General features: G+C 35.2%; 2 protein-coding genes across 7 annotated transcripts; one reads left to right on the top strand and one right to left on the bottom strand.

Moving 5' to 3' along the window:
* Nucleotides 1-4,127: 4,127 nt before the first annotated feature.
* LOC114266038 (protein FAR1-RELATED SEQUENCE 5) lies at nt 4,128-9,692 on the top strand. 6 transcript variants are annotated; one of them, XM_028206928.2, is made up of 3 exons: nt 4,128-4,390; nt 4,698-6,753; nt 9,377-9,692. In XM_028206928.2, the coding sequence occupies exons 1-3, from the start codon at nt 4,143-4,145 to the stop codon at nt 9,545-9,547; spliced, it is 2,475 nt and encodes an 824-aa protein (XP_028062729.2). In that variant the 5' UTR covers nt 4,128-4,142; the 3' UTR covers nt 9,548-9,692. The 6 variants fall into 6 exon arrangements, with proteins under 6 accessions (XP_028062729.2, XP_028062726.2, XP_028062725.2 ...); XM_028206925.2 differs by having other exon boundaries at nt 4,560-6,753; XM_028206924.2 differs by having other exon boundaries at nt 4,554-6,753.
* A 3,509-nt stretch (nt 9,693-13,201) lies between these two features.
* Nucleotides 13,202-18,435, bottom strand: LOC114266040 (diacylglycerol O-acyltransferase 2D). The gene is made up of 9 exons (XM_028206929.2): nt 18,112-18,435; nt 17,857-17,931; nt 17,615-17,700; nt 15,587-15,693; nt 15,321-15,476; nt 14,293-14,379; nt 14,047-14,144; nt 13,809-13,896; nt 13,202-13,603 (listed from the first exon to the last, which is right to left on the bottom strand). The coding sequence occupies exons 1-9, from the start codon at nt 18,312-18,314 to the stop codon at nt 13,502-13,504; spliced, it is 1,002 nt and encodes a 333-aa protein (XP_028062730.2). The 5' UTR covers nt 18,315-18,435; the 3' UTR covers nt 13,202-13,501.
* Between the last annotated feature and the right edge of the window lie 3,612 nt (nt 18,436-22,047).

Raw genomic sequence — 22,047 nt, 5'->3', positions numbered from 1 at the left:
TACACAAAGTCAAGAGACTAATGGCAATCAAACCGAAGAAACTAGTAATGGTCTTGACCAATAGGATTTAACTGATGGTGAACCAAGACGAAGTAAGAGAGCTAGAACATCAAAATCCTTTGGTCTAGATTTTCTGACATACCTATTAGAAAATGAACCTCAAAGCTTTAAGGAAGCAATGAAAGGTCCTGAAGTACCTTTGTGGAAAGAGGCTATTAATAATAAAATTGAATCCATTATGCAAAATCATACTTAGAAATTGGTGGATCTTCCACTTGGTTCTAAACCTCTTGGATATAAATGGATATTCAAGAGAAAAATGAAAGCAAATGGTTCAATAGAAAAGTATAAAGAAAGACTTGTGGTAAAAGGTTACAGACAAAAGGAAAGTCTAGACTATTTTGACACATATTCCCATGTAATAAGAATAACATCTATCTACATGCTTATTGCTATAGTAGTGTTGCACAATTTAGAAATACATCAAATGGATGTTAACACAACTTTCTTAAACGGTGATTTAAATGAAGAGATCTATATAGAGCAACCCGAAGGGGTTGTAGTGTTAGGGCAAAAAAAGAAAGTTTGTCGGCTTGTAAAATCTCTTTATGAATTAAAACAAGCTTCTAAGCAATGGCATGAAAAATTTGATCTTACTATGCTTGCTAATGGGTTTAAGATAAACGAATGTGACAAGTGCGTCTATGTTAAAAACACTGATCAAGGTATGTCATAGTTTGTCTTTATGTGGATAACATGCTTATCATTGGAAGTAGTCAAAACATAATCAAATCAACTAAGCAAATGCTGAACAAAAGATTTGATATGAAAGATATGAGGGTCACAAATGTAATATTAGGAATGAAAATTACTAAAACATCTAATGAATATGCATTATCTCAATCACGTTATATTAAGAAAATTCTTGGTAAATTTATCAAGGATGATATGAGTATAGCTAGAACACCTGTAGACAACAATCTTTATTTATCGAAAAATAAAGGTGATGCGGTGCCTATGTTAAAATACTCCTAAATCATTGGAAGCCTAATGTACCTAATGAATTGTACTCGTCCTAATATAGCTTATGCTGTCAGTAAATTGGGTAGGTACACTAATAACCCCGGAGAAGACCATTGGAAAGCAATCATTCGGGTTCTTAGATATCTAAGGTTTACCCATGATCATGGTTTGAACTTTACGCGATATCCTGCAGTACTAGAAGGTTATTGTGATGCCAATTAGATATCGGATATTAAAGATTCAAAATCCACTAGTGGATATGTCTTTACTCTAGGTAGCGCTGCTGTTTCTTGGAAGTCCACAAAACAAACATGCATCACATGATCCACTATGGAATCTGAGTTCATTGCTTTAGACAAAACAGAAGAAGATGCAGAATGGTTTCGCCACTTCTTAGAAGACATTCCAATGTGGCCAAAACCTGTGCCAGCTATTTGCATTCATTGTGATAGTCAATCTACAATAGGTAGGGCACATAATCATATGTATAATGGTAAGTCATGACATATTCGTCGTCGACATAATACCGTAAGGAAATTTCTCTCAAATGGAATAATCTTAATAGATTATATAAAATTTAAATAGAATATTGCGAATCTGTTAACAAAAGATTTGACAAAAAAGCAAGTGTATAGTTTATCGAAGAGAATGCGATTAAAGCCTATTACATAAGAGTCATCATAATGGAATCCTACTTCTATGATTGGAGATCTCAAGAACTAAGTTCAAAGGGATAACTAAGTTATGTGTCGCTCACCAGAAATCACCAAAGGATTAAAATTCCTTACCCATTCCTATGGTGAAAGTGATATCTGCAATATGTATTGTATGTAGGATTTTAAGGATAAGCCTTGCTTTTAATAATTACTTATATCTTGATTTAGGCATGAAAAATCAAAACGAGTATAAGGAGATACTCATAATAAGAATCACCTATATGAGTGTCAAACTAGGACCGGTTCTATAAGAATGAAGAGGCTAAATTCTCTAGAAAGCATTCATGAACAACCAGCAGTGTTCATGGCCAAAATGAGCACAACCGTGAGAACCACGATGTGTCAGAAGATATTTTGTAAGAAATCTATTGTCTTGGTTTACACAAACGGCTGAATAATTCAAGGCATCGCGTCCATTGGTTAGCTAGTAAGTCCGATAGGTTATCACTAGGGAAGGTTCAAGGCCGAAAACTACCTATCCTGATACAAGATATTTTCGATTTATACTCTTTCGTCAAATTCTGCATATTGTTGCATTTCCGTTGTCATCAAATTCCATTCATATGGGGGATTGTAAGAAATGGTTTTGAAAAATATGATTTTTCCTTAACTTTAGTCTATTTTTTAGGTGGGATCCATACGCCAAAGTTGGCGGATCTAAATAGTAACGCGTTCTATGCCGCTTTGTGATTCACGTGGTATATTTGGTTGCTCAAAACCATTATCGGGTGAATGGGAAATTGAAGCTAAAGAAAACTCCATGGAAATGGTGTTTTTGGTGAAATTTCCTGAAAGGTTTGGTTTAAGACTTGTCCCATATTGATTTAGTGGGCAAACTTTGAGTGGGCTTATAAGGCTTGAGTTTGGAACTTGGGGTAGGCCCCAAGGGGCATCTAAGTTTTGTAGAGGGGGAGGTTATGGGCAAAGTGGGCTAGACTCATTAAACCCAAAATAAACACACACGCACACTACCGCTGCCGTCCGTCCGAGCAGGAAGGCTTGGGCGCGGGTCCGTGGTGTAAGGTTGGGTTGGACTTGTCCGGCCCAATACCTATCTTTTTGAGCGAAAAACATTTGAATTTAATTTTTATTTTTTGGTAAAATAAAATCTATCCAGAATTCGAAATTAATTCTGAAATCTGTCCAGTTTTCCCTCTACCCAAACAGGTCTATATCTGGTCAATATAAATCGGACAGATTCAAATCTGTTTAAATTTCAAACCCAAACAGTTCGTATCTATTGAAACAGTGCCTTACCTGTTCAAATTCAAACCATACATATTGGATTCAAATCTATACGATCACCTTTACATTTATAAATAGGCATTTTTTTCACTTAATTTTCATCCCAAATTCTGCCTGCTCTCGCTGCATTTTGCTGCATTAATTTTCTGTGAAAAAGAGTGTAAACATAAAATGTGTTCGTTGTGTGAATAATTTGTAGTGTTGTTGTTATTCGCAGTTGATCATTTTATCCTGGGAGATAGACGTCTACAATCTGAAAGCACCATGGAAAGGACGAATCTGTCTTAAGGATATAGTGTTAAACACTGGACTTGATCAAAATTTTATTCAATAAATACATAAGGTTAGTAATTAATTTACTTTCTATTTTATTATTTTTCTGTTTCAGATTTTGATTTTGTTTTGTAACAAAATAAAATTTTGTTTTTATTTATATATTTATTTTTTATATTCTGGTTTGATTTTTGTAATCAAATAATCTTTTTACTTTTTTTATTTATTATGTTTGTTGTTAAGTACACAAACATAATTTATTCATAATACAACGAAGATTGTCCCACATGAAGTAGTTCAAATGAAAGCTAATTTCAGCCTCAAATGGTAGTAATCGCAACTAGTTGCTGCTTCATTAGTAAATGATCACAATTCAAATGAAAGAATAAGAAATTGAGTGAGAAAGAAAGTGAAATAGTGACTAAAAGTGGAGGAGAAATAGTGGTGTGGAGTAAGAAAGAAACAAGTTTAAGCAAAGTTTGAGAGAATATCTAATTTGAATATGCTCAATATTTCTATTTAAGAAAAAAAATTTCTAGTTGATGTTTGATGAACATATAAGTAGAATGATGAAAATATAAGTAGAATGATGAAATGGGATTCATGTGGCCAACTCTACTTAATTAGAACACAAAACATAATTTAATTTGATTTGATTTGATTTGATTTCGTAAATGTTTAATAAAGAGATTGTAAAAGTTGTGAGTAAGAGGAAAAAGGAGAATGTATAGAAAACAAAATAAAATTACCATTTTACGTTAGTGTTTCAGTTGGTTGAGTAACGAAGGGGGAAATTGTAACGTGATTCTAAACCTAGTTGAAAGGATTATAATTTTGAGAAATCAGGGGTACTAATGTTATAAGAGCAAACTTCAGGGGAGTCAAATGCAATTTATCCTTGAAACCCCTCATTGGTATGATTGCCCTAAAACCCCTCATCACCCCCTTCCCCAACAACACCCTGCGGTCCGTACAATCGAAAACCCTAACTCAGAACTTCCATGTCCAAACCAAAGATTCAACCTTTTCACTGAAACTGAACCATACGGGTACGGCCATATCACTGTGTGTCTGTCTGTGAAGTTGTTTGCCGCAAGCTTCGGTGTCTATGCTATTGAAACAGACTATCTACGGTCAGTTTCATACTCTTTCCAGCTTTGTACATGCTTTCTTTCTATGTAAGTAGCTATTTCTTAATAATTTTGATTATACCCCCAATTTTGCACTCGAATCTTGTTTTTGTTAGTTTGATTATTGTCATTTGATTCATAAACGAAACTAAAACAAGTAATAAAGATTTAGGATGGAGTTCGAACCATTGGGCATAGGAAACGATGTGATTGAATTCGATATGATGGGGCTCGGTGAAAACCCTGTCGAAATCCACCACCCCATTGACGGTGATGATGATGACCGCTTCCTTGAAACTTCTTATGGCAGTGGCGGTGGTGGCGCTGCTGAGCTTTATATTCCTGAAGGGGACACGAATCTTGAACCCTATGAGGGTATGGAATTTGAGTCAGAGGAGGCTGCCAAGGCCTTTTATAATTCGTATGCCCGCCGGGTTGGGTTCAGCACCCGTGTCAGCATGTCTAGGAGGTCCAGGCGTGACGGTGCCATCATCCAGAGATCGTTCGTGTGTGCCAAAGAGGGGTTTCGTGTTGAAAAAGAGAAGCCCAGGCGTGACACTGCAAAGGTCAAGCGACCCCGTGCTGAGACTAGGGTTGGTTGTAAAGCCATGTTGGTTGTCAAGATTCAGGATTCTGGGAGGTGGGTTGTTTCTGGATTTGTGAAAGAGCATAACCATGAGCTTGTCCCACCTGACAAGGTTCATTGCCTCCGCTCTCACCGACATGTGTCTGGCTCTGCAAAGTCTCTGATTGATACTCTTCAGGGAGCTGGTATTGGTCCTAGTGGTATTATGTCTGCTCTGATTAGGGAATATGGTGGAATTAGCAATGTTGGATTCACGGAACGCGATTGTAGGAACTACATGAGAAGTAGTAGGCAAAGGACTCTTGGAGGAGACACCCAACTCCTCTTGGACTACTTAAGGCAGAAGCAGTCTGAGAACCCTGCATTTTTTTACTCTGTGCAGGGTGATGAGGATCAGTGTATGAGTAATATCTTCTGGGCTGACCCGAAAGCAAGAGCCAACTATACCTATTTTGGTGACACTGTTACATTTGACACCACTTATAGGTCCAACCGGTATCGGTTGCCTTTTGCTCCTTTTACCGGAGTTAACCATCATGGACATCCTGTGTTGTTTGGCTCTGCTCTCTTGATAAATGAATCTGAGGCATCGTTTGTCTGGCTATTTAGAACATGGCTTGAGGCAATGTCTGGCCGACCTCCAGTCTCAATCACCACTGACCACGATAGGGTGATTCGCTTGGCCATTACGGAGGTTTTTCCTGAGACCCGTCACCGTTTTTGCAAGTGGCACATCTTTAAAGAATGTCAAGAAAAGTTGTCTCACCTGCTTATCGAACATCCAAATTTCGAAGTGGAGCTCCATAAATATGTAGATATGTCTGAATCCATTGAAGAGTTTGAATCTTGTTGGTTGTCCCTTATTGATAGATATGACCTTCAGGAACATGAGTGGCTTCAAACTATTTATGCTGATCGCTGGCAGTGGGTTCCAGTATACTTGAGGGACACATTCTTTGCAGAAATGTCTATCACACAACGTAGCGATAGTATGAATTCATATTTTGATGGATATGTAAATGCCTCAACGACTCTACAGCTGTTTGTTAAACAGTACGAGAAGGCACTGGAGAGTCGCTACGAGAAAGAAGTTAAAGCAGATTATGATACAATGAACACAGCCCCGATATTGAAGACCCCATCTCCAATGGAGAAACAGGCGGCTGAGGCTTACACAAGGAAACTGTTCATAAAGTTTCAAGAGGAGCTGGTTGAGACACTCACTTTCTTGGCAACCAAGGTTGAGGAAGAGGAGGCAACCACCACTTACCGAGTTGCTAAATTTGGAGAAAATCATAAAGCCTACTTTGTCAAATCCGATGTGCGAGAGATGAAAGCAAGTTGTAGCTGCCAAATGTTTGAATTCTCTGGCCTTTTATGTAGACATACATTGACAGTCTTTAGGGTGACAAATGTTCTTACTCTGCCATCTCACTATATTTTAAAACGATGGACAAGAAATGCCAAGAGTGGTGTAATGTTGGAGGAACGTTCTAGTGATTTGCTTAATGGTTCTCAAGAATCTCCTACGGTCAGATACAACAATCTTCGTTGTGAGGCTCTCAAGTTTGTAGATGAAGGTGTGAAGACTATCGAAATTTTCAATGTGGCAACGGATGCTCTAAAGGAAGCTGCAAATAAAGTTGCTTTTGCCAAAAAGAATGATGGAAGGGTTACTAGTGTGAATGGAACTAGCAGAGAAGATTGTCTCACCCATAGAAATCATGCAAATGATACTTGTGGGGCTCATCAATGGGGTTCAGAACAACCTCAATCTGAGGTGAGTGGTTTTATCTAAAGTTTAATCAGTTGCTTTGTTCTTTTTTGTTGACATTTATCGGTACAATCTCTGACCTTATTTATCCAAAAATATATCTATATATATATATATATCAGGGCTTATTTTTTCCGTTCTTTGTTTGGTTTTACTCATATCTGATATGCATTTGGATTTTTACGTTTTCCTTAAATTTAGTGAAACCCCTCCATACTATAACAGTTCAATAGTACCGTTTTGTTAAGATGTTCTTTGGTGCATGCATAGCTTAGCTCACAATATCAACAACATTTAGTGTGTTTGGTTTGAGTTTTCTGAATTAAGTTTTTTGAAAACTGAGTTTTTTGGTTTTCGTATTCTTTTGTTTTTAGTGAATATTTTTTAAATTTTAAACATTTTTTTTTACTTTTTTAGATGCGCCTTAGTTACATGTATCTAAAAAGTGAAAAATTTGTGAAAAAATATTTTAAAAAATTAATAAATACATAAAAATACAAAAAATGTACTAAATTCTTGTATTTTTTTTGTATTTTTGGTATTTAGTGAATTTTTAAAAGTTTTTTTTTACAATTTTTTTACTTTTTAGGTGTATTTATGTTAGGTGTGTCTAAAAAGTAAAAAAATTGTTTAAAATATTAAAAAAATTCAGTAAAAACAAAAAAACACGGAAAATAAGAAAGTAGAATTTTCTGAAAAGAGTTTTTTGAAAACTCAAACCAAGCATGGTGATTAGCATTGTAGCAATATTAGGAAGAGTGATGAAGAGATAAGTCAGTTGTCCCATGAGTTATTGTCGAACACCATTCAGAACTACTGCAGACTTATGAAACTCATTTGATATATTTGGAAAGCCCTATTAGAATCTTAAACAACCATTCTGTCATAGTTCAAGTCTGAACAAGTAATAATAGTTACATCAAACCAAGGCTACCCTAGAACTCCTATCAATGCTCTCTTGATTTTTTCACAGCTAATGACGTAGTCAGCTCATCAATTCGACCTCCATTTGCCGGTTTATCTCAGCATTGTACTCATGGATCTGACATCAGTGCCATGCTGTATTGCCTTTGTTGCCCGACAACCATCTTACTTGCATTGATATCAAGTTGGTTTCGTGAATGTATTACCATGACTGCAAATAAGGGAGAGAAAAGTGAAGAAAAATGCTTCGTGCTTGCTTTGAACTAGAATGAATAAGTTGAACTAAGAGCTTAGGATTTAGCGTAATGACAATTTCTTGTTTAGAGACAACCTTAATTTTTAATTGGCATTTCTTGAATAGCTAACTGGTGGCTGAAGACCATTAGGGAGGCTGAAGAGCTATAAGTTCGGTTTTATTGGAACTTCATATGCTGTTTTTTTAGTCTTCGGTATATTTCAAAAAGTTCCATTTCATTCTAGGGCTTGAGAATCTTTCATTTATTTGATATGTTTCAGTAAAGGCCGAAAAGTTCCATTTAGGGCATGAGAATCTTTCATTTATTTGATATGTTTCAGTAAAGGCCGAAAAAATAAAATGGTAAAGTGATGAATCAAAGTCATCAAATAAGAACCTAGACTTCTCTAACAGACACTTCAACTTGTAATTCTCTAGTCTGCCCATTGGTTTATGGATTATCCATGGATGACGAAAATTCAGCAGTCTCTATTTCCTCCCGTGTTTGTCATCCCTGCATCAGGCTTCCTAAAGCGAAAAGGTTTGTTGGAGGAGCACTAGTTGTGTGATATATATAGATATGTTGGATGCATCGAATCGCCTTCACATTCTGCTGTTACATATTTGGGGTGCTCTTACATATTTGGGGTGATGTGAGTGCTGAGTTGTATTTAAGAGATTAAACATGCTACTGTTTAGATCTTTTTTTTTTTCTTGGGCAAAATCTATTTTACCTCTTTTAGTTTGCCCCTTTAGCATTAAACCTCCCTTACTTTTTGAGTATAGTGGGATCAGCTCCATATGGTTTGAGACTAAAGTGCAATCTAACTCTGTTACATTAGTTGTAAAAAGTTGTTTAACAGCCAATCAATTTTTGCACCAGCACCAATACTGCACCATCACCTCTCTCTCTCTCTCTCTCTCTCTCTCTCAAACCTATCAAACGTTGCATGTGAAAAAAAATCCATCATAACCCATAAGATCATTTACAACTCCATCCACCATCATGTACCGGCCAAAATATCCAACTCCAATCAACATGACATACCACCGTATATAACCATTTAGTACAGACATACCCATTTTATTGAGACCCAATTGCCCATCAAAATGGTAGATGCAGGCTAAAATCATATACATTTTAGGCCATGTAGGTGTTCAATATATATAATGCAAGAATAGACTCCACACCAGGTGATCAATGGTGTTCAAGGACTGTTTGCTTATGAGCTTCTTGATAATCACTGCAACTACACGCCATTGCTAATTTGATCGATACGGATTTTTTTTATATTTATTTTTGTTGTTAATTATATGTACTTTTGGAAATGGTAATGGTCATTTGATATCGTCTTGGGGACTATCAAATGATCTTTTAATGGTGGGTCTTATGATGGATTATGTCTTGTTATTGTTTGACCATTTTACTAAACCAATGTATTGAACATTTTTTATTTTATTTTTTTGTAGGACGAGCAGGACAGGAAAATACAGAAACTAACGCAACAGCTTGAACGTGCACGTCGAAAATGTGGACTATATCGGGCCAACTTACTTTCTGTTTTGAAAGATATTGAGCAGCAGAAGTTACAGTTGACAGTTAAAGTTCAAAGTATTAAGCTAGGTATGAAAGACCAATAACGTATAGATTGAACACAGTTGTCTCTCTCTCTCTCTCTCTCTATATATATATATATTTATAAAACTTCAGGGAAGTTGTGAGAGCATCTTGTACTCACTAGCAACTGTAGGAATTGAATACATGAAAATACTTATTTCAGCAAAAGGGCTTGTGAACCGATCATTGATTTATTCGACAGACCTGAGTAAACAACTCCAGAACTTCCACCATTTAAACAAGGAAGAGAGGCCTCTGATTATTGTAGGAGCTGCTTGTGTAGAAGCTTTTGTCCTGTGCTTGTGTTTAAGATCAAGTTTAGGTGGGAAATTGATTGCTGTTAAGAGTTAGTCACAGGAAACAGGATGACACGTATATTAGGAAAAGGTCCACAATCAACCTTATTTTCTTGTGTATTGGTGAGTCAGATGGATTATAGATGTTTAATGATTTAGACAAAATTACCAGGTGCAAGTGAAGTTGAGAAAAAGCTTTGTAGAAATCGGTTCCTCGCATTTTCCTTCCCTTTTTCTTTTTTGCGCACATTTTTTTTTTTTGATTTTTAATTTTTATATTTTTGCTTTCACAAATTCTTCTCAAGTTTTAAATTCAAATATAGGTTAATGACCTTAAGGATCCAAAAAATAAATATTTAGGACATTTTTTTAATCATGTTTTGTTTATTATTTGATGTACACCTACAATAAGTAATACAATATATTCTAGATGAATTTGAACCACTACAAATGTGAAACATTAGGTGATAAACACAACTTCATAGAATAACCCAATGTTTTCAAACCTGGACCGGCCTGGCCGGTTGGACTGGTTGATTCGGTGACTGGATTTAGTTTTGGTCTAGATGACTCACCAAACCCAGACTATGCTCAAAATCGGTTTAGAATTTGAAAATCGAAAGAATCTCTGGTTCAATCGGAATAACCGGTCACGGGTCAACATAAAAACTAGTCGGGTTTGAAGAATAAAAGTTTCTTCTAAAAATATGTTGCGGAGTGGGTTTGAATATGGAATCAAGTGCATAAAAATCAAGCATCCAAACCATTAAGTCATCAACACAATTATTGACAATGTAATAAGTATATATACTATATATTCAATATTATCTTAATTATTTTTATTAAAAATCAATGTATAAAAAACGTAAAATAAATTTTAAGAAATATATTTTTTTTGTAAATGTTTATTATTTATTAATTTTTGTAATTTTAATATCTAGATTTTTTTATACTTATAAATTTTAATATATTTATGACATCACGGTTCAATTTCGGTTCACCCACAGTTGAATATTTGTCCGGTTACTTTTCCGGTTCGTTCACCAGTCTGATTTTCAAAACATTGGTATAAACTCTATTGAACAATTAGGGATTTGGTGATAGAGCCCTTACTGTTTAGATTCTTTCAAAAGGACAAGAATTATATAGATTCTTTCAAAATTTTCTAATATTTTAAAACTTGTTTATTTTACTATACGACGCTCATATATATATATATATATATATATATCAGCTCTTCTATAAAGTCATTCTCATAATGTATTTTAGAGTAAAATTTAACTCTGAATCAGAGTAAAATTTATTATGATTCAAAATAATTTTTATATCGTTAAGCACATATATTGCCTTAGAGGTAAAATTTTATTCTCATTTTATCAAATAAAAATAGAGCACATACCAGAGTAAAATTTACTCTTATTCTGTCAAACAAAAACATAATATATACTAGAGTAAAATTTTACTCTCATTCTGTCAATCAAAAATAGACATACCAGAGAAAAAAAAAAAAAGAACAGAAATATAGAGATAGAGAGAGCACATATATTGCCTTAGATTTGGTTCAAACCAGAGTAAAATTTTATTGTTTGAAAAACAAAGCATGATAAGGAGACGAAGAGAAAAAGAGAGAGAGAATATAGACCTGAGATGATAGATCTCAAATCTGAGGTCATCAATCTCAGATTTGAAGTCTTGGACACTAAGGATGACGATGGTGGCATTGAATGGCTGGTGGTTGAGATGTTAGTGGTGAAATGGTGGTGACGGTGGCGGTGACGAACAATATCGATGGTTGAGACGGTGTTGGTGGAGATGACGGAGGTGGTGGAAACGATGGTAGTCGTGGTAGTAGAGATGGTGATGGTGTAGACGGTGGTGGTGGTGGTGGTGAGAGCTCTTAGAAAGAGAATGTAAATCAAAGGTAAACGTAGCGGATGAAAAATTATAGTCATACATTTTTCTGCAGAGTCTGAATTGAAAGATCTCGTGGATAAATCGCGTGCTTCTTGAATCTGATCAATCAACCCAGCAACAGAGTGATATTACAGAATGAATATCACCCACACAAGTCACAGTGCAAAATGACTCTTGATCGTTGTATTTTGGGAGAGAGTTAATATATGGGAAAAACATACGACATACGTTGTTTTTCTCTTAATCACCCATATCCCATATTATATCAGATATGTTGGATAATATCTCATCTATCCATATCAGTTGATATGATAGATATGGATATCCTGAGTGATTATCCAAGTAAGTTTTGAATTCAAATTCAAACTTACATGGATAAGGTTTAAAAGGTTCAAAGGGTCATGCCACATGGACGCTCAATTTCTAACAGAGATAGAGAAAGAAAGAGCTGAGAGAGATGACAAACTGATGAAGAGAAAGCGGAGAAAGATAGGGAATGTGTGTGAAGGGATAAATTTGTCAGACAAAATATAAATCTAATTTTTTTTGTCCTTTATATAAGACTTTATAATTATAAAAGAATTTTGAAAGTATAATTTTTTTTTTTTTTAATCTTTTTAACAAGAAAAAGAAGGTAAAAGGGATTTATGACAAAATTTCCCAAATTGAATGGCCAACTGCGTCTACGAGTCTAGGATTCGAACCATCTTAAGTCATGTTTATTTGCCGATTAAGTTGAATGGAACGGGCTATGATTGCCCCTTAAACTAAAACAAACATGGCCTAAAGATAATCACCAAAAGTGTAAACGCCATTATTTTTAACCTCATTCAAGAAAATATGTCTAATAATTGAAAAAGGTCTAATAGCCTCATTCATCATCTCCGCATTGTCATCCATTGATCATTAAGTTTGTTTGACTATTGTAAAAAAGTCACATTTAAATAAAAAAATGTATCTTTAGTTTTGTTTATTATTATTATTTTTAATTTTCTTAAATTGTGTCAAAAAAAATTTCACTTTTCAAGTATTAGTCTATAGGAGGATCTAAAAATAAAAAAAATAAAAAAAATAGAATTCAAAACGAAATCACTAAAAAAAACTTTTTACTTATATATACTCTCTAAAAAAAAAGAAGTGTCTAGAAAAGAGGCAAAATATGTTCATGATGAAGTTAAATAAATGTTTGACAGGCATTAAAAAAGTATATTTTTTTTTACATACATACACTTATTTGAGTAATTAACATCTATCAACATATCCTCTCTACTTTTCTAGTTACTTTCTGTATTTTTTTACACATTTTTTTTTTATATATAAAATATCAAAAAAATAAACTTATTTAGAACATACCAAGCCTGTGTGAGGACTGAAAATGCTTCATGTAGTTTGTATAACTGTTTCATATCTTTGTATATGTCTGACCTTGTTCTTCCTCAAAAAAAATAAAATAAATAAATAAAAAGGTTGCAACAAAAGGAATCGGCAAACCCCGACTATATATATTGTTTACAATGATGTTCACAGTGAAAGCTTGTGTATAATATGTACAACAAAAGGAATTGGCAAACCCTGACTATATATTGTTTTACAATGATGTTCACAGTGAAAGCTTGTGTATAATATGTACACCAAAGCTCGAAGTAATTGATGAGAATTTTATTTCCCCCATAAATTATCTAAGCAAAACAAAATAAACAAGGAGACTAACACAAAATACAGACACAGAGAGAAGGGAGGGAATGGGGATTTAATGCTGTGGGATGATCAAAGAATTCTCAATTTAAGATCAGCTTGGCCCACCCTTGCTTTGTGCTTCTCAAAAAGGTCTCTAAGTGCTTCAACAAACTGATTCTGTACTTCATACACCTTCAAAACCCACACAATGGAGTGAGCAAAAGAGGAAACAAAGAATGAAAGAAAGAAAGATTAGCCCTCGAAAGGTTTTTCCTAGCTTCCAACCCCATTCAAAATGGCATTGCATTCCAAAAAGTTGGGGAAAAAACAAATACATCAATCCAGATCAAGAATAACATATACAATATGGTTAAGAAGGTATAATGAGCATCAATACCTCTTCAATGGTGGGTTTTGAATTTTGTTTAACTTCAATTGGTCTACCAACCACCACATGCATTGGATGGCGATAGGGTAACGGAGACCTGCAAGGGAAAGAATCACAAAACAGTTCATAGTTCAAACAGCTCCACAAAACTCTTGCTGAACAGATTCGTTCAAGTACAGATTCAGAAAGTTTCTCTTAGAACAGCACGTGAAAAACAGTAAGAAAATAAAAATTGATTTGAACATACCCAAACATCCCCCAGAAGATAATTGGACTGAATTTAATAGCTCTAGATAACAGTACGTATAGTTCACCTCCAGGCTTCCACCAGTTATATACATGTGACTGCAGCAGAATTGAGAGAGAGAGAGAGAGAGAGAGAGAGAGAGAGAGAGAGAGAGAGAGAGAGAGAGAGAGAGATCATCTTTGTCCAAAGCAAGAAAATAGAAAAAGAGTCATAAAAAAAAACATGGACAAAAAGAAAAGGAATTACCTGACCAAAGCAAAAAACAGGAACCAAGGGTCGGCCCATCTCCATAGCTATACGTACGAATCCTCTTCTTGACTTGAGGAAGGCAACCTACAAAAGAGAATAATTTGAAGACTAGGGTGACAGGTCTGCAGCAAAATAAAACAAGGAGGGAAGAAAAAAATCCCTCCCTCACAATCAAGTTGTAACAAAGAACAAGGAAACCATCAGAAGTGGGAGGCAATGTAATCCCTATGAATTATAGATAAACAAGGTCTAGCACGTGGCTCATATTGTAACACTACCAGAAGTTCACTATCTGTATCTTTCACAGTTCAAAAAACAAGGGATGGACAAATTGACTGCCCTTGTGCTCATCTAGCAGAAATGAGTTATAGTTATGATCTAATCTGTTAATAGTCAGAGTTGGCTGGCAATTTGGATGATGATAACTGCTGCTCCAGACCGCACAGCGATGGCAACCCAAAAAGCCTTCGAATAGGCATTGTAAAAGACAAAGTAGTACATGTCTCAAGCATACATAAATAATTCATAGAGGAAGAAGAGTATCAAGCATTGCATTACACATCATAAAAGACAAGGGTTGTACATGTCTCAATTGCAACATACAGGAATAATTTTCAAGGGAAGGAACTTATCAAGAATTGCATTACCATAAGATGCTCACAATTGTGGGTCCGGTCTACATGAATAATTCTTGGGGTAAGGAAATTATCAGCATTGCATTAACATATGATGCTTGAAATTGTGGGTCTGAACCTTAAGAATTTCTAAGGTTGTAGCATATCCTGAGAGGGAGCGAGCGAGAGGGAGTCTATGCATGATCACATTCAGATTCACAAGAAAAGAGAACTGACATTAATTTAACGCAGCATTGTGATTATTTCGCATGTACACGAAGAAAGCCAAGGAGAAGATTAAGAAATCAACAGTCCATAAAATTGGTGACCTGTATATCCTCAATCAAGATGCTGTGATGAGATAGAAGTACATATGAAAACAATACTGACAATGAGTTATGAGAATTAAACCTCAGATCCGTGTTCCATATGAATTATCTCTTGCACTCCACCAGGCACTATAATGCAGCTATAACCAGCTGCCAAGAGGGAGGTAAAATTTTTCCTTGATACAGGTGAAAGTCCCAACCAAGTCCATATATGCCTCAGGAATGGTGTGTGGAACACCTGAATTATTATTATTCTTTTATGGTGATTAACACAGTTAATAAGTATAGAAAGATGAAGATGGCTCCATGAACTCAACAAGCTTCAAACATTAAGGGTGGTATTCTTACAGCGCTACTTGCCAGGACCTTAATTTTTGGAAGAGGCAGATAACCTGTGAGGTCAGCAAGTGCAACGACACCAATGGGCAAAACTGAATGCGGCTCATAGCCAAAAACTGCAGCACAAGCTTAATTCATTACTTGGGCAACATAAGGAAAAATAAACAAGAGTCATCAGGAAAAAAGTGAAGTCAAAGCTCTCCCTAGAGCCTGCCACTTCAAGTCGAGTAGCCAAAAAAAAAAAAACTCTCATCTGTAAGTTCTTAATTCTCATAACACAAATTTATGCATACTGCACATTCCTATTACAACAACTAGAACGGATTTATCAAGATATAGGGCAACGTAGTACAACAAAATAACAGAATGTAAAATATAAAATATAATTTCATCAAGTCGCTCGCTTGCTAGATTGGAAGTACTTAGCCAGGGAGAATCAAGATCAGGCCAAGGTTAGAGAAACTTGCTCTTTCTACATAAGACCCTGTATTGCTCTTTTAATCGGCCTTTCCTTTCACATCTTTTCCACCACATAAGAGGGTAACGTTTTAAATTATAGATGTCTCACTTAGTGTGTATCTGACTAGGGAAACTCAGAAAAATAGGATCTATGACCAATAATTTTGTATATTTCGTTTTTTAATTTTTTATCACTCATGTATCATTTCAGAAGGCGCCAAAAGGCACACAACCTGTGCACATAGGATGTACGTTAAACGAAATTAAAGCCCATCAACAAAACCAATCTCTATTATAAAATCAATTACAGCAAAAGAAGACTCACAAGATTTCATTGAAAGCAAAAAATTAAGTTTGAAGCAAAGATGCTTTCAGTTTATGAAGGCACATCTGTACATCATCAAAATTGTGCCAGCTTCACTTCCTCCAAATGCACAAGGTTAAACACAATGGGGCCACAAGTACAAAAGTCAGAGAGGTTATTTGCAAATTCCAGAAATCTAAAACACAAGAGATTTTTTATAACACAGTCATTGGCACTTAACATCACCATACTACCTTATCCTCACCTCCACTAAGCAACAACTCTGTCATCTTCAATTGTTCCCCTCCATGTTCACCATTACAACCATTGACATCTCGACATTCGAAACCATGTTGAAAATGTTATTACCGACACCAGCACCTCGATGTCACTTTTAACGTCACATATCATCACCCAAACCCAAAGCCAACCCCCAATTACTAACACCACTTCGAATAATACAACACCAGGACCATCACCTAAGGCAACTCATTGTTACCACCACTTTAGTTCCACCTAAATTGACGAAATCACACTCATAAATACTACATACAGGAGAAAAAAAGGAGGGTAGAGAGAAGGGTAGTTCTTTGATTAAAGAAGAAAGCATATGGATGGTGATTGACATTAAACGGAAAGGCTTTGAGATTCATCCATGCAACAGAGTAATTCTCCCTCAATGGGGAAGCATAAAAGCCATGAAAGCTTTCGCTTAAAGCATAAAGTTACTGTTCAGAAACCTGCCAAGATCCAGTCTATTAGTAGTTCAAGGTCAGTTTGATGCTTTAAAGCACAAACTAACGCTCGACTTCTAATTGTTTAGCTGGTAAAACAAGCTTTAACAATCACATAAAAAACAAAACTAAGCTGTTCACAAAATTTTTTTATTCTTGTTTATGAGCTATTCACATATGGTATGGCCCAATTCATTTGCAACCATAGTTGAAAACAAGGAATCCATCCTATTTAAAACCGTCATTAGATGATAAAATTCAAAATAAGTATACCAATCACTTCATACAACAACACAGACACAGAACACCACCTTTTAAAAAACACATTGGTACCATTTTTTCTGGCTTTTGAAATCACATACCCCCAATTCCGTGAGTTTGGACAAAGCTCCCAATTTATTTGCTCGGGATTCGTTGAATTTTAATTTTTTTATACCAAAATTTTCATTTTAACAAAAATATTTGTCTCTCTTCAATTAAAAAATTGCAACTTTGTAAGATAAAAACAACGATAAACCAAGAACAAAAAAAAGTGTTTACCATAGGCCTGATTGGGGTCGAAGGCTGTTATATCCTCAACATGAAGAGTCACTGGGAAATAACCACAAACATGTTTGCATATATACCTGAAAATTCATAAAATTATCATATATCATTATTCTCTAAAAATTCACACTTTTTGTCTGATTCAAATATTGAGAATAAAAACACACTGTCGGTTTCATAGTTCACATAATAGACAACTCAATCTGGAAAAGCTATAGGAGTTCAAAATCGCTAACCTTGCCAATTTACGGCCCCATTTACTTTTCTCGTCAATCGGAATCAACATAAGAACCACAAGCAGCCCCAGTACCCTGAACGATACACAAAGTTACACTCAATATACACAAATAAATTACATGCATAGCATATATATACATATTCATGTCTCTTTAGGCTTCTTTGGATGAATGGATTTCAATTGAATTGGATTTTGAGATTAATAAATTTTATAAAATTATAAACAGAGAGAGAGGGAGAGAGAGAGAGCGAACGCAAAGAATTTGGGAAGAGGGAGGAGGAGGAAAGAAGAGACAACGACGAGGACGTTGAAGTGGATGGCTCCAAGCCATATAACAAGAGCGAGAAGAGTGCCGATTACAGAGCCTTCTGAGCTATGAAACTCCGTCGGCGGCGCCACCGCCGTTGACGGCGGATGTTGGCGGATTCCGTTGGTCTGCACCGCCGTCGTGGCCATCGGAGAATTGAAGGAATCTCTGAATTTCGAAAGCTCCAGAACTTTGAATTCTGACACTACGGCACAAAATATGTGAAATAATTTATAGAGCGAGAGAGATATTGGTGGTGTTGCCAACTGGTTTTGGAGTTAAAATAATTAAAAAAAATAAAATAAGTTATTTTAATCTTAATAAATAAAATATTATCTCTAATTTATAATTATTATATTATTTAACTACTAATTTATAATTATTATATTATTTAATTAAAAAAATTAAAAAATTAAAATATTATTCTCAAATTAAAATTTTTAACTCAAATTAAAATAATTAAAAAAATAAAAAAGTTAACCCACCATCTAAACGGAGGCATAGTAGGGTGGAGGAAGCAGACAAACGTGTGAGGTTCGTGAGGGTCGAGGAGGAGGAGTACGTTCGAGTGACTTCGAAAATAACGTAGAGCCTATTTAAAAGCCAGGACCAGGTCACTCACTAGTCTGCTCTGCTCGGCTCCATCAGGCTGTAGTTGATGTTGAGAGAAGTTATTAGTCGCTCTCACAACATTGCTCGTCCATGTCCTTATTATTGAAGGATAATTGTACAATTGTCTCTTAAAAAAAAAAAAACTAATTATTGTGTTTGGTTTGAATTATTTTGATTAATTTTTTTTAAAAATAAAATTTTTAATTTTTTAATTTTTAATGAATATTTTTAAAATTTTAAATATTTTTATTTTTATTTTTATTTTTTTAGATATACCTTACTTAGATATATTTAAAAAGTAAAAAATTTATGAAAAAATATTTTAAAAAATTAATAAATACATAAAAATACAAAAATGTATTGAATTCTCATATTTTTTTTGTATTTTTGGTATTTAGTGAATTATTAAAAGGTTTTTTCACAATTTTTTATTTTATTTTTTAGGTATATATATGTTTGGTATGTCTAAAAAGTAAAACAAATTGCTTAAAATATTTAAAAAATTCAGTAAAAACAAAAAAAAAAAAAATGAAAAACAATAAAGTAGAATTTTCTGAAAAGTGTTTTTGAAAAAGTGTAACCAAGCAAAGTGAATCTCATCAATTTAAGAAAAATTTAATCAAAACCTCCTTATAATAAAATTTTGGGTGAATTACATTAATGATTTCTATAATTTGGGTTTTGTGTCATTTTAATATATGACTTTTCAATTGTAACACATTTAACTTTAAATTTTGAATATTGTTTCAAATAAGGACAATTGAAGATGTCATTATTTAATTTCAAGCACAAAGTCGTCAATTGGATAAAATACAAACTAATTTAATAAAAATAAATGTGAAAAAATTATTTTTGAATTTTTAAAAATTATTTATACCTACTAAAGATAAAATTATGTAAAATTAATAATTTTTTTAGACATTTTTTTACCAAAATAATTTTTATTATGTGTTTGCATGATGATCATGTAATGGGTGATTGTTAGACTTTTAATGTGTAATCGATATATTTAATATATGAAATGTTTTTAGTTTTGAATTTTTTGACTTAATAGATTGGTTTAATAATGATATTAAAATTGTCGCCATATTTGACTTTTGAAAAAATAGAAACTAATTTAATAAAAATAAAAACAATCACTCATTACATGATCATTATCCAAACACATAATAAAAATTATTTTGGTAAAAAAAATAAATGTCTAAAAAATTTACGTATTAATTTTAGATAATTTTATCTTTAGTAGGTATGAATAATTTTTAAAAATTCAAAAATACTTTTTTGACATTTATTTTTGTCAAATTAATTTGTATTGAGTGCTTTTATTAGCACTCTATAAATTATTTTGGACCTACTAATTTTTAGGGTTTTTTTTTTTTACAAGAATAACCTGAAATAAAATTACTACAAAGTACGTCATTAATTTTAGGACACCCCATCTGACAATTAAAGCTACACACCCACTACATCATGAATAAGAGTTTATGAGAGCACCCACCTCCATCACGGCTCATTCATCCCCAAATCTCACATTTAAAACCTATCTACCCTTAAAACCTTGAAAATCCTTTGGCTGTAATATCTAGGTGGTAACGGTGGAAACCATTTAATTACCTACAAATCTCTGGCACTGATAATGAGTTGAAGTTTTTCTGGCAACAGAGAGGAGTACAACAATAAAAACTTAGAAGAGGTTCATAACTTTGATGTTGTTTTTAACTCAGAGGAGATTGGCCTTATAAAGGTAAGTTTCTTGAAAAAAATGACAAAAATAATAAAATATGTTCGTCATTTTTTTAGGACTGAACTCCCGAACATATGACCGAAATTCGGGAACATAGGCCTGAATATTATTTATTTGTTCGGGAACTGGTAAATGAACATTTATTATTTGTTCAAAAACAGGTAACCGAACATTATTCATAGGTTCAGACATGTTTTACTGAGAAAACTAAACCAATTATTATAATTTTTTTCCTGCAAGAGAAGAAATTATTATAAGAAAACTAAGAAATTTGTGCGTGTGTATTGTGCGGGGAGCAAATATCCAGGCAAGCCCGCACTCCTTTCTTCCAAGCTCCGTTTTTATCCGATCACCTGCATGCACAACAGCAGTGAGCTACCCGGCGGTGTATGGCCGGAAAATCCCTCTGACGATCAAGTTAGCACACACCTGAGGATAGAGAGAATGGGGAGAGAGTCAAGAAATAGTACAACTTGAGGTTGGCTGCATTCCATGGCCGGGGTATTCCTCTACCATCCAAGTCCTCCAAGTGATATGCCCCCTTGCCCGCCAGACTGGTTATCTTGTAGGGTCTTTCCTAATTTGCCCCTAGTTTGCCTTCGCCTGGCACCAGGGTATTGCCCATGACCTTCCCCAAGACCCAATCACCCACTTTGAACGGTCTGGGGTGCACGGTTTTGTTGTATTTTCTTGAAAGCTCTTGTTGGTAGGCGGCCACATGGGCAAGAGCCTTTTCCCGGCGTTCTTTCACTAGGTCCAATTCCAAGGCAATGGCTTCGGCGTTCAGCTCGGGCTCAAAACTTTCACTTCTGAGGGTGGGCATACCAACTTCCAACGGGATGACCGCCTCCATGCCATATGCCAAAGCAAAAGGAGTTTTTCCGGTAGATCACCGCGGGGTTTTTGGTATGCCCAAAGGACACTGGGGAGTTCCTCGGCCCACTTTCCTTTGGCCTTCTCAAGCCTCTTCTTCAGTCCATCAAGAATGGTCTTGTTCGAAACCTCGGCTTGACCGTTGGACTGCGGGTAAGCCGGAGTAGAGTTGTAGAATTCGATCTTCAAATCTTCACAGAACCCCCTAAACAGGCGGCCGTCAAATTGGGTGCCGTTATCGGAGATCATGATTTTGGAGATGCCAAACCGCGTGACCACATTCTGCCAGACGAACCGCTTCACGTCCTTCTCCTTGATTGTTACCAAAGGCTCCGCTTCAACCCATTTGGTGAAGTAGTCTGTGGCCACGATGAAGAACTTCCGGTTGCCTGGTGCTGTTGGGAGCGGCCCCACTATATCTAGCCCCTACATCGCAAAGGGCCAAGGGCTAGTGAGGGGAAGAAGTTCCCTGGCCGGCTAGTGGATCTGGTGGGCAAACTTCTGGCATTTCTCACACTTGCGAACATATTTCTGGGCGTCGGCTTGCATGCACGGCCACCAGTATCCTTGCGAAATAGCTCGGTAGGCCAAGGACCTGCCCCCTATATGACTGCCACAGATGCCTTCGTGAATTTCGAAAAGGAAGGCTTCCA

Source organism: Camellia sinensis, chromosome 4 (genome assembly GCF_055761805.1).
Source record: "Camellia sinensis isolate YWXY chromosome 4, ASM5576180v1, whole genome shotgun sequence".
NCBI lineage: Eukaryota > Viridiplantae > Streptophyta > Magnoliopsida > Ericales > Theaceae > Camellia > Camellia sinensis.
The sequence above is the reverse complement of the archived record's forward strand: the minus strand, read 5'-3'. Positions and strand labels throughout refer to the sequence as shown.

Excerpts from the sequence above, each read along its gene's own strand:
- LOC114266038 (XM_028206922.2), top strand. The coding sequence starts at position 4,143 with ATGCAATTTATCCTTGAAACCCCTCATTGGTATGATTGCCCTAAAACC. Across the intron at positions 4,436-4,553 it reads TGTACATGCTTTCTTTCTAT|ATTTAGGATGGAGTTCGAAC; the intron begins GTAAGTAGCTAT and ends CAAGTAATAAAG. Across the intron at positions 6,754-9,376 it reads CAGAACAACCTCAATCTGAG|GACGAGCAGGACAGGAAAAT; the intron begins GTGAGTGGTTTT and ends ATTTTTTTGTAG.
- LOC114266040 (XM_028206929.2), bottom strand. The coding sequence starts at position 18,314 with ATGGCCACGACGGCGGTGCAGACCAACGGAATCCGCCAACATCCGCCG. Across the intron at positions 17,701-17,856 it reads TGGGGCCGTAAATTGGCAAG|GTATATATGCAAACATGTTT; the intron begins GTTAGCGATTTT and ends ATGAATTTTCAG. Across the intron at positions 14,145-14,292 it reads CTGTTTTTTGCTTTGGTCAG|TCACATGTATATAACTGGTG; the intron begins GTAATTCCTTTT and ends ATTCTGCTGCAG.